The following is a 13,309-nucleotide window of genomic DNA, read 5'->3' as shown; positions in this document are numbered from 1 at the left end:
TTTTTTGGTCTCTGTCCAGATAAATTTGCTGCTCTCTGTGAAGTGAAGTGCGCTGGACGCTGAAGTTCCTCCATCCTCTGGTCACAGCAACATTGAGAGACCAGACCAGAACCCCTCCGTGAGGGCTTCGTCCTGAACGTTCCAGAACGTTTTGGAGATAAACAAGTCTTTGCGGTTTTCACCAAAAACAGTGTGCTTCCCATTCCAAGCCTGAACGCTCTAAAGATGGCGTTGTTGCTTGATGGTCACTCTTTTATTTCCTTCTGTTTTTGTGTTGATTCTAATTCATCTTGTACAGATTTAAATTATATGACAGCAGAAAAGACCCAAATGCTGATGGTGTCGTTCAAGCATTGATCTGTACATTCAGAACACGTGCTGACCAGCAGAGATGAATATTGTCCACTTGGTGGCACTGTGATTCAAAGAATAGATATAGACAAAAGGGGAAATGTCTTTTATAGGTGAAGGAAACAAGATGTGCATAAAACATATTTATTAAAAATAAATACTTTTTGTTATTATTTACTCACCCTCAAGTTGTTCCAATCCCGTATGCTGTTATTTTTTCCTCTGGAACCTTAAAGGGTAATTTTGAGGAATATTCAGGCAGCTTTGTTCCATATAACAATAGTTCATAGTGACCGACTCTCCAGGTCCAAAAGTAACAAAATCAGTTCATATGAATTCAAATGTGCTATTTTCCAAATCTTCAGGAGTTATACAATGGCTATGTGTGAGAAACAGACCCAAATTTAAGTGTTTATTCACTGAAAATCCGTCAAAGCTCAAATCTCAAAAAACATGGCAAACGCCATAGGTTCTTGTGTGTCACCTGACCGAACGCATGCAGTATTCAGAATCAGATTTCAGAGCTGCAGTGAAAGGCAATTTTCGACTTAAATTCCAGTCTGTTCCTCATACAAGCTTTTAATTGGTTTGGAATATAGTGCACAAGTCATATTGACTACTTTTATGGTGTTTTAATGGTTGGGTATGTGTTTTGGCATGAGTAATATGCACTATTGCATAAATAATTCACTTCCTTTTTGACAAGAATGACATGTTTTGTACTGTTTGGAGTGAATGTAATTTAACCCTAATGTAAATGATTTATTCATCTGAACTAAAGAGCTGAAGGTTTTTTACACATTGTGCATTATATTCTTACTTCTCCAACTGCAATCTGAAAAACTGAAAAGCATGAACCTTTGCAACCTGGAAATGAGATCTGGTCAAGTTGTTTCGTGGGACAGTATTAAACATTGATTAAAATCTTTCAAACAGCTTTTATAGAAATGATCTCTTTTGATTTTTATGTGTGTTTTTTTTTGAATGGGGCTTTTATGGTCGATATAACTCCTAATTTTCTCTTGCGTTATTAGACTGGCATTTCCTTTTTCTTTAATAACAGCTCTGCTGTCTGATCTTCAATCTCACCGCCAAAGAGCAACGACTAAAATAACTTTTGAATGTGTTTTCGAACGCCTTGGGTTCTGCCATTTAATCGCAATAAAATAGCTGATGATGATGTATGTAACTAATAATTCTTTGAATTCGTTTTAAACGCGTATGGAGAGCAAATGGCATATACAACATAAAAATATTATTTTTTTCACTCATTTCATCATGTGTGTTTGTGCTCATGTAAATTCACTCCAGAACATATTTTTGCTAAATTTATATTCTTCTTTTCCTTGTTGTGATGTTTACTAAGTCTAACAGCTTTATTATTATTGTTCAAATGATCTGTCTGTCTCTTTCTCTGTCTGTTTATCTGTCTCTCTAGCTATCTGTCTTTCTGTCTCCCTATCTATCTGTCTGTCTGTCTCTTTTTGTTTTCCCTCTCTGTCTATTTATCTGTTTGTCTTTATGTCCATCTGTCTATCTGCCTTTCTGTCACTCTGTATGTCTATCTGCCATTCTTTCGCCATGTCTGTCTGTCCATCTGTCCATCTTTCTGTCTGTCTATCTGCCTTTCTGTCGCCCTGTCTCTCTGCCTATCTGTCTTTATGTATGTCTGTCTCTCTGTCTGTCTCTCTGCCTTTCTGTTGCCCTGTTTATCTGTCTCGATGTCTATCTGTCTGTCTATCTGCCTTTCTGTTGCCCTTTCTATCTGTCTATCTGCCTTTCTGTCACCATGTCTATCTGTCTGTATGTCTCTGTCTGTCTATCTGCCTTTCTGTTGCCCTGTTTATCTGTCTCTGTCTATCTGCCTTTGTCACCTTGTCTGTCAGTCTATCTGCCTTACTGTTGCCCTTTCTATCTGTCTATCTGCCTTTCTGTCGCCCTGTCTGTCTGTCTGTTTATCTTTATTTTGCCCTGTCTGTCTGTCTGTCTCTATGTGCCTTTCTGTCGCCCTGTCTATCTGTCTGTATCTCTATCTGTCTTTCTCTCTGCCTTTCTGTCTGTCTATCTGACTTTCTGTGACCCCGTCTGTCTGTCTATCTGTCGCCCTGTCTATCTTTCTGTATGTCTATCTGTCGGTCTATCTGCCTTTCTGTCACCCTGTTTATCTGTCTGTCTCTCTGTCTGTCTGTCTGTCTCCCTGTCTGTTTCGGTTGCTGCCGGCACGCTGCACAAGTCTATTTGTAGCTTGCTAGCCTGCTTAGCATCGCTTATTCCTCTACATTCATCGTTTTATCCCTTGCCATTTTACCACATGCTTCGATTTTCCCTCGCTTTTCTGCTGTTTCAACTGCGTGCATTTTACCACACGCACCTGTTTTCTTTATTCGTTTCTTTTTTCCGCTTGTCTACATCTCGCATCTCGAATGCAAGTATTTGTTGTCTCCTCTGTGTTTTACACATATTATTGCATCAATCTCAAACCTCTGCTGATCAGGAACCACCACAACAACAGCAAACAAATGCGTGAGGGATTCACATCTATCTCAAACCCTTGCCACTCAAGAACCACAACAACAAACAAACAATTGCAGTAAGTCATGGCATCCGCTCATGTTATCCAGGGTACCTGCGGGTCCTTAAAAATTCTTAAGTCTTAAATATACTTTTAAAAATGTAAGGCCATAAAAAGTCTTAAATATCATAAATAAATTACATGACGTCTTAAATTTCGTTTGCTGAGGTCTTAAATTTTGGGGTGTGAATAGAGGCTTAAAACAGCAGTCAAAATCACCTGTTATATCTCTCATTTCCATCTCTCTAAAGCACCATCTGACATATTCAGGTATTTTCTCTGCCATCTGAATCAGTCAGTTTTAAAAATGGCCATTTTCAAGGTAGCTGACGAGTTTTGACTTTTACTTGAGATATTTTCACACAAAAAATGAAAATTGTCATCACTTACATTTATGCTGTTGCAAACCTGTATGACTTTCTTATTTCAGTGGATATCAAAAGGAGATATTAGGGAGTCTCAGTCACCATTCACTTTCACTGAATGAAAAAAAGATGCAGTGACAGTGAATGGTGACTGAGACGAAACGTTTTGCTTAACATCTTTTTTGTTCCACGGCAGAGAAATAAATTATACAGACTGAAGCGTGAGCAGTGATGACAGAAATGTAATTTTTAAATGAACTGCCCTTTAACTACATGTTAAAGGTATCTGCCAAGAAAAATATATATAAATGTTATTCAGCACATGCTAGACCTTATTCACAGCAGCGCCATATTTTATTTTTGACAAGAATGAAAACGAGGCTGTGAGGGATAGATGTACAATCTCTTCAGTGGGCTGTACTGCAGTTTAAAGTATTAAAGGGCCAGAGCATCTGACATCAGATCAAATTTACAAATGCTAATGCTAAACATAGATTTTCTAAGATTGTTATTCATGTTGGCACTAATGATGTCTGGCTTCACCAGTCAGAGATCACTAAATATAATGTTAAAGAGGTGTGTGAACTTGCAAAAATGATGTCAGACACTGTATTATGCTCTGGCCCCCTCCCTGCTCATCGTGGTGAGTCACTGAACGGCTGGATGTCTGAGTGGTGTCAGGAGAATAGGATTTATAGACAATTGGTAGAGTTTTTGGGGTAGACCTGACCTGCTAAAGAGAGACGGACTCCAACCCTCCAGGGAAGGTGCTGCTCACCTCTCTAGTAATTTGGCTCATCGTCTAAATAGTGATAGTATTTGGGGCCCAGGTTAGGAAGCAGACAGAATGGCTTAACCATCTGTCTGCAAGCTGCCTTGAGGTGTCACACAGGTCACATAAACTACAACACATAGAGACTATGTCTGTTCCCTGAACTACCAAACACAAACCCCTCGCTAAATCATTTAGAAAACAATTAAGGTCAAACATACCTTGTACATATATATAAAGGTAGGGCTACTCTTTCAACCAAAGCACTAATTGTAAATGAAATTATTACTGATCATAGTTTGGATGTGCTCTGTTTGACTGAAACCTGGCTTAAACCTGATTAATATATTAGTTTAAATGAATCTACTCCCCCAGGTTATTGTTATAAACATGAGCCTCATCTGAAGGGTCAAGGAGGAGGTGTTGCTACAATTTACAGTGTTTACAAGTTTTTTGGTGTTACTCAGAGGACAGGAAATAAGTTTAAGTCTTTTGAACTAATAATGCTTAATGTGACTGTCAAATATAAATGAAAAATCTCTGTCGTCTTTTGCCCTTGCTACAGTATATAGATCACCTGGGCCGTATTCTGATTTCCTTGGTGAAGTTGCAAATTTTCTGTCAGATCTAGTAGTTACTGTGGATAGAGATTTAATTGTTGGTGACATCAACATTCACATAAATAATGAAAATGACACATTGGGATTAGCATTTATCTATATTTACAACTCTCTTGGAGTCAAGTCATTTTTATTTGTATAGCGCTTTTCACAACACACATTGTTTCAAAGCAGTTTTACAGAAAATCATACTTCAACAGAAAATGAAACTGTAATGTCTGTAAAGTCGTAGAGTCATCATTATGTAGTTTGATTAAATATAATTGTAAGTATTGTATAAAAATAAATAATTAAATAATAATTGTATTTAGAACCCCAGTGAGCAAGCCGAAGGCGACTGTAGCAAGGAACACAGAACTCCATAAGATGTTGGTTAATGGAGAAAAATAACCTTGGGAGAAACCAGACTCAATGTGGGGGCCAGTTCCCCTCTGACTAAACAACATGAATATAATGCCAATATTAGTTATTTATGTGAGATGCAAGTCATGGTTTAAAATTAGTAAACTAAGTAAGTGTTAAGGGCCAGTGTTTAAACAAAGATTTTGTATGAACTGTAAGATTAATGACTAAAGTCTTTGAAGTCCATCCTGGATTAACTGCAGAAGTTCACATTGATGCATTGTCCTTTGTTAGTTGGCTGATGAAGGCTTTTGTTGGCAAATAATTAATAGTCTATGTATTCCATTTCAAGACTGTAGTCCATCAATAGACAAAGATGATGCAGGCAGAGATCAATGAGGTGCATCGCAGTTCAACCGGCAGGTCATTTCGGTGAGGTTCGGTGAGGTCCATCCTAAGTCCAAGGTTCAGGCAGTGGCATATGAATGATCCATTGTCTTACAGTTGGAGTTGGCATCAGTTCATCCTCTGAAGTAAAAAGACTGAAGTGATGTCTGGCTAGCACCAGCTGTAGTTTGTCATCATCACTCAGCGACACGTAGAAGTGGAGTCCGACACCAAGCAGGAATGGAGCTGGATCTGGCCATATTCTGGTTATATGAATCCTGAGTTTGAGACATGGAAACAAATAGAATAATATTAGCGTAGATGCCATTCAATTTATTGCAGTTATAGATTATGAGAAATGTTTCTGGTTCCGGCAGACCTAACTAAAGCAGCTTAATTGTGAGTTGATGGATAAATTAGGTGTATATCTGGCTAAATAGATGAGTCTTTAGTCTAGACTTCAACTGAGTGAGTGTGTCTGCATCCCGAACAGTGTTAGGAAGACTATTCCATAGTTTAGGAGCCAAATAGGAAAAGGATCTACCTCCTTTTGTGGATTTTGATATTCTAGGAACTATTAACAGGCCAGAATGTTGTGATTGTAATGAACATGATGGAATATGGCATGACTGAAGGTCACTTAAGTACTGTGGAGCTAGACCATTCGAAGCTTTGTATGTAGTTAACAGAATTTTCAAATTAATATGAAATTTAACTGGTAGCCAATGTAACGATGATAAAATTGGGCTAATATGATCATATTTCTTGGTTCTAGTCAGAACTCAGTCTGCTGCATTTTGAACCAACTGAACTTTATTTATTGAACTTGCTGGACATCCTCCCAGTAATGCATTACAATAATCTAGTCTTGAGGTCATGAACGCATGAACTAGTTTTTCGGCATCAGCAACAGAGAGCATGTGATGTAATTTAGCTATATTTCTAAGGTGGAAGAATGCTGTTCTACAAACATTGGAAATTAGATTTTCAAAGGACAGATTGGTATCAAATATAGCAAGTTCTTTGCTGTAGAAGACGACGTAACAGTACATCCATCGAGAGTCAAATTCTATTTTAGCTGCTTATTTTTAGACGTTTCTGGTCCAATAATTAGTACCTCTGTTTTGTCGCAAATAAGTATTAGGAAATTTCTTTTGTTTGATTTGACAATTCCTCATTTACACATGCAAAGTGGTAGCTCTAAACATGCCACAAAACTTCTTGTTCAGTCACTTGTCATAACTAGACGGGACTACTGTAACGCTCTAATTGCAGGCTCCCCTGCATGCACAATTAGGCCCCTGCAAATGATCCAGAATGCAGCAGCATGTCTGGTCTTTAATGAACCAAAGAGAGCGCATGTTACACCACTCCTCGTCTCTCTTCTCTGGCTGCCGGTTGATGCACGTATCAAATTCAAGGCTCTGATGCTGGCATACAGAACAGTCACTGGGTCTGCTCTAGCATACCTAAAATCATTTCTGCAGAGCTAAGTTCCCACCAGAAGCCTGCGGTCTGCAAATGAGTGGTGCCTTGTTGTACCAACACAAAGAGGCACCAAAACACTTTCCCGGACTTTCGGTTTCACTTTACCAAATTGGTGGAATGACCCTACCAGCTCCATCCATGAAGCAGACTCGCTCTCTGTCTTCTTTTCCATGAGCACTTAACCATGCACTTATATAAAATATATATTTTTGTTTCACTCTATTCTGTCTTGGATACTACTGATGCTTTTGAAACTTTGTAATGCAGCACTTTTTGTACCACTGTATCCTTATTAATCAAATCAAATCAAATCACTTTTATTGTCACACAACCATATACACAAGTGCAATAGTGGGTGAAAGTCTTGGGTGCCGTTCCGAGCAACATGACAGTGATGAGACATATACCAATTTACAATAAACATCAGATTTACACAACACAATTGACATATCTAATATACACATAATTACAACATAGTATACAAATAATAATGTACAATGTACAGTATACAATACACACAATATAGAATACACATTATACAACAGAAATAGTATATATAGTATATATAAAATATACAGTAGGTTGTTTTGTACTGTATTGACATTTAGGCTGTTGGTTGATAGTCAGTTGCCAGTGTGTTGTTAAGAGAGAATATAATTTATGACAATCCAGTGTGAGATAATAAGATTAATAAAGTGCAGTGCTGATGTATATTGATCATGAGAGATCAAGAGTTCAGAAGTCTGATTGCTTGGGGGAAGAAGCTATCATGGAGTCGGCTGGTGCGGGTCCTGATGCTGCGATACCGCCTACCTGATGGTAGCAGTGAGAGCAGCCCATGGCTTGGGTGGCTGGAGTCTCTGATGATCCTCCAAGCTTTTTTCACACACCGTCTGGTATATATGTCCTGGAGGGAGGGAAGCTCACCTCCGATGATGTGTCTGGTAGTATGCACCACCCTTTGCAGGGCTTTGAGGTTGTGGGCGGTGCTATTGCCGTACCAAGCAGTGATGCAGCCAGTCAGGATGCTCTCTACAGTGCTGGTGTAGAACCTTGTGAGGATGTGGCGGTTCATTCCAAACTTCCTTAGCCGTCTCAGGAAGAAGAGGTGCTGATGAGCCTTCTTCACAATGGCCTCAGTGTGGACGGACCATGTGAGTTCCTCAGTGATGTGGACACCGAGGAACTTGAAGCTGCTGACTCTCTCCACTGGTGCTCCATTAATGGTGATGGGACTGTGTTCTCTGTCGTTTCTCCTGAAGTCCACCATAAGCTCCTATGTCTAGCTTATGATGTATTATTCCTCTTTTATAAGTCACTTTGGATAAAAGTGTCTGCCAAATTATTAAATGTAAATGTAAATAATCATACACTAGATTTAATTCTGTCATATGGAGTTGATGTTCATACTATAGAAATTGCTGTGATCAGCTAATGTCACTCAATCTACACCATGGTATTGTTCAGGTTGAACTATTCTTTTGACCACTAAAGATAGCTTCACTAATAATCTTCCAGATTTGTCTCATATACTCAGTAAGCCAAAAAGTCTAGAAGATCTTGATGTATTAACAGAAAATATAAATACAGTCTTCTCTAGCACTGTTGATAGTGTCGCCCACCTTCAATTAAAGAAAAAAGACCCACACCATGGTACAATGATCACACTCATGCTCTCAAGAGAGCAGCTCAGAAAATGGAGCGCAAGTGGAAGAATACAAAATTAGAGGTATTTCATGGTGCATGGAAGGATAGTGTCTGTAGCTACAGACTGCCAGGTCAGCATATTTGAGCAAACTCATAGAAAATAACCACAAGAGTCCTAGGTGTTTATTCAGTACTGTGGCTAAATTGGTTAGGAATAAAGCCTTGACTGAACCAGATGTTCCGTCGCAGCACAATAGTAATGAATTAAAGTAATGACTGCAATAGTCTGTCACAGTACCTCAGAAAATGGTGTCTCATAATTGTCCTCACAAGCAACTTCAATCCTACATTGTCATATGTCATGAAGAGCTAACAAAACTTATCGAAACATCAAAAGCAACAACATGCATTATAGATCCAATACCATCTAAGCTCTTTAAAGAGGTATTCCCTGTAATCTCAGAACCTCTTCTTAATATTATTAACTCCTCGCTATCCTTAGGACATGTCCCAAGAAACTTTAAAATGGCAGTTATCAAACCGCTTATTAAGAAGCCACAGCTTGATCCTGGAGAATTGACTAATTATAGACTAATTTTAAATATCCCATTTGTGTAGAAAATACTAGAAAAGGCAGTGTCCTACCAACCATGTTCATTTCCACAGATAAATAGTATATATGAACAATTTCAGTCAGGATTTAGGCCTCATCACAGTACAAATGAGTTACAAATGACTTGCTCTTATCATCTGATCGCAGCTGCATTTCTCTTCTAGTGCTTTTAGATCTTAGTGCTGCATTCGACATGATAGATCACAACATTCTCTTGAATAGGCTTGAGAATTATGCTGGCATTTGTGGACTTGCATTAGCATGGTTTAGGTCCTATTTAGCAGACCGCTACCACTTTGTCTGTGTAAAGGAGTAGTTGTCAAATCAAACAAATGTTAAGGATGGAGTGCCACAGGGATCAGTTTTAGGGCCTCTGCTTTCCTCCTTATAAATGCTTCCCCTGGGAGATATTATCAGGAATCATGGAATAAGTTTTCATTGTTATGCCGACGATACCCAACTTTATATTTCTTTGAAACCCAATGAAATTTCACAATTCTCCAAATTAGCAGAGTGTATCAATGCAATCAAAGATTGGATGTCCAGAAATGTCCTTCTACTCAATTCCGACAAAACAGAGGGACTAATTTTTGGACCAAAAACCTCTTATAATAAGCCGCTAAAATATAATTTGAGTCTCGATGGATGTACTGTTACATCATCTTCTATAGCAAAGAACTTAGGTGTTATATATTAATCTGTCCTTTGAAATAGAGGTCTTCACGGGTTCACCCTGACCTGAGACCTGTCCCGGAACCCGTACGGGTTCGGATCCACATTTTATACGGTCAGCCGGGTCCGGGTCAGTCCCATTCTATTGCTGGGGGTCCTGGGTCTGTTTAACATTATGTGTAATACCCGAGTCGATTCAAGAAGACCCGGCCCATGATCAGACAGTGTTGATGATGATGTGTGTGTGTTGTAATGTAAAACATTGTAAAATTAGGATGAGAAAGTGCAGGCGGGAAATAAGGTGAAAAATGGAGTGGAGCCAAAATGAGCTGAGTGATGTCAGAGGCAGAGCGGAGTTAAGGCACACGATAGCAAATAAACAGTGCTAACATTAGCAGCCATGGCAATGAACGAGCAATCGGTATTATAGTTCAAAAGGGCAAACAGTTGAAGTTATCTTATTATGCAAGATACAAAAAACAAAACAAAAACCAAAAAAAAAAAAACACCAAGTGGACTTTTGAAGCTGAAATAATGAGTGGATTAGCTATGCTGTTTCAATCAGCAAGAGAGGAATCACAGAAATCCTGGATGTATTTGACCAACTTTCTTGGTAAGGAGGATGGATTATATGCATCACGGCCAGGGACAGAGGAGAAGGCTACTAATGTTAGATTAGGTAAAACACAAAGTTTTGTTTTCACAACTTGTAAATTAACTTGTTAATAGCAATCAGATGTGAAATCGGTGTCGATCGGGTCTGTGTCTCCCGGTTGGGTCCGAGTCCCAGCTTTCAAATAATAGACAGGTCCGGTCCGGGTCCGGCATTTCTCGGTTCTGCATGGGTACGGGTCCAAGCTTTCAAATAATAGATGGGTCTGTTTCGGGTCCAGGTAGTACATTTCCAGGTCTCTTTGGGTTCGGGCACAAATGTTTGGACCCGTGAAGACCTCTATTTTGAAAATCTAATTTTCAAAGTTTGTAGAACAGCATTCTTCCACCATAGAAATATTGCTAAGTTACGACACATGCTCTCTGTTGCTGATGCCAGAAAAACTAATTCATGCGTTCATGACCTCAAGACTAGATTATTGTAATGCATTACTGGGAGGATGTCCAGCAAGTTCAATAAATAAAGTTCAGTTGGTTAAAAATGCAGCAGCCAGACTGCTGACTAGAACCAAGAAATATGATCATATTAGCCCCATTTTATCATCGTATTGATTTTAAAAATCTGTTTACTACATACAAAGCTTTGAATGGTATAGCTCCACAGTACTTAAGTGATCTTCTACCATGCTATTCAGAGGCGCAAAAACCATATATGCAAGGTATGCAATGCATAGGGGTACCATGTATAGGGGGGCGCTAGCGGCTCACTAAAGGTGGTTAAATCGGCCTCCTCAACACCTACAACATAACCCCCCCCCCTTCAAGGCTTATAATCGGTCTCCTCGAACCCTCCAACATCACCCCCCCGTTCAATGCTTATAATTGGCCTCCTCGAATCCTCCAACATCCCCGAATACATAGACTATCAATTAACTGCCTACAAAAGACTTCATCAGCCAACTAAAAAAGGACAATTCATCTATGTGAACTTCTGCAGTTAATCCAGGATGGACTTCAAAGACTTTAGTCATTAATCTTACAGTTCATACAACATCTTTGTTTAAACACTGGCCCTTAACACTTACTTAGTTTACTCATTTTAAACCATGACTTGCATCTCACATAAATAACTAATATTGGCATTATATTCATGATTTTTTGACAGAGGGAAACTGGCCCCCACATTGAGTCTGGTTTCTCCCAAGGTTATTTTTCTCCATTAACCAACATCTTATGGAGTATTTAATCAAACTACACAATGATGACTTTAAGACTTTATAGATATTACAGTTTCATTTTCTCTTAAAGTATGATTTTCTGTAAAGCTGGTTTGAAACGATGTGTGTTGTGAAAAGCGCTATACAAATAAAAATGACTTGACTTTCTTTTGCCTTATCTATCTGTCTAGCTATCTGCTTTTCTGTCACCCTGTCTATCTGTCTGTCTGTGTCACTCTGCCTGTTTTTCTGTCTGTCTGTCTATCCTTCTGCATTTCTGTCGCCCTGTCTTGTCTGTCTATCTATCTATCTGCCTTTCTGTCGCCCTGTCTATTTGTCTGTCTGTCTATCTGTCTGTACGTCTGTCTGTCTCTATGTCTATCTCTTTGCCTGTCTGCCTGTCTGTCTGTCTGTTGTCATGGAAATTCCCCACCTGGAATTCACACGAGTGAGCGGTGTTCCAAACGCACAGGACACAGTGCAGTCTTTTCTCAGCTTTATTTGTTCTCACGGCCGGGGAAGAAGCTTCAGTGTCTTCCAACCCACTTACACTTGTGTCAGGCTTATATTGGACGTGTTTACGTAAGCTGGAACGTATAGTTCCTTATTCTTTGAGCAAACAAGTTCTTGGAATAGGTCATTTCACAATACCACCCCTCCCCTGAGATCTGACCACAGCAGAATTTTTGTTAAACACAGGAAGGGAGGTATTATCCTTCACTTGAAAAACAGCATGGACATCAGCACAATATAGAGCTGCTCTTATACTGCATTATATTACTATCTGCCTTTCTGTCACCCTGTCTGTCTGTTTTTCTGTCTGCCTATCTGTTTATTTATATATCTGTCTGTCTATCTGACTGTCTGTGGCCCTGTCTGTCTATCTGACTTTCTGTCACCCTGTGTATCTGTCTGTCTATCTGTCTGTCTCCTTGTCTGTCTATCTGTCTCTCTTCCTGTCTGTCTCCTTGTCTGTCTATCTGTCTGTCTACCTGTCTAACTATCTGCCTTTCTGTCTATATGTCTGTCTCTGTCTCTCTCTGCCTGGCTAGCTATCTGTATGTCTGTCTATCCAGTTGTTTTGCTGCATTTGTATGCACTGGTATTTACAAATAAATAATTATTCCAAAAAGGTTTCTCACCTGTACATTTCAGACAGTAGTGTTTGTAAACAGAGGTTGTTTTCACATACAGTAGTGTCTCTGTTGAATGGAGCAGCTGTGCTGAGTTCACTCGTTCACCTGCTTCAGGTCGCTGATGTCGCAGCTGTCGATGTGTCACCTGTGCTCTGCATGGCAACAGTCTGCTGTTGCATGTGATTGCATTGGGCCGATCCTCAGGCACATCTGAAGCTGATAGCATTATGATCTGTAAGGAGGTTGTCCTAAAAATCAGTGTTTCATGCATGGAGGTGAAACCTCTGCAAATCTACATCCAATGCTGCAGACTGAATGCCAGCGTTGGGAAGTAACTAACTAAATGCAGTGATGCTTATAATTTCACTTTATTTATTTATTTATTTATTTCTGTAGCTTGACATTAGACATCTGGAGTTTACAAAATATTGTAGCTTTTTTCTCATTTTTTAATGAGCTTTAATAAGTAGCAGTGTAGCGCAATAAAACGCTACTTTTTTCAAAGCAGTTAAAAG

At 39.2% G+C, this 13,309-nt stretch overlaps 1 protein-coding gene across 2 annotated transcripts in view; it reads left to right on the top strand.

Moving 5' to 3' along the window:
• LOC127448237 (conserved oligomeric Golgi complex subunit 3-like) overlaps positions 1-1,576 on the top strand; it is a 30,010-nt gene extending 28,434 nt beyond the window's left edge. For both annotated transcript variants that reach the window (XM_051710627.1, XM_051710626.1), the window contains exon 23: positions 20-1,576. In XM_051710627.1, the coding sequence (XP_051566587.1) occupies positions 20-46 (27 nt within the window). In that variant the 3' untranslated portion in view covers positions 47-1,576. The remainder of the gene's footprint in view (positions 1-19) is intronic.
• Positions 1,577-13,309: the final 11,733 nt, after the last annotated feature.

Source organism: Myxocyprinus asiaticus, chromosome 11 (genome assembly GCF_019703515.2).
Source record: "Myxocyprinus asiaticus isolate MX2 ecotype Aquarium Trade chromosome 11, UBuf_Myxa_2, whole genome shotgun sequence".
Lineage (NCBI taxonomy): Eukaryota > Metazoa > Chordata > Actinopteri > Cypriniformes > Catostomidae > Myxocyprinus > Myxocyprinus asiaticus.
This window is presented reverse-complemented; position numbering and strand designations above follow the sequence as displayed.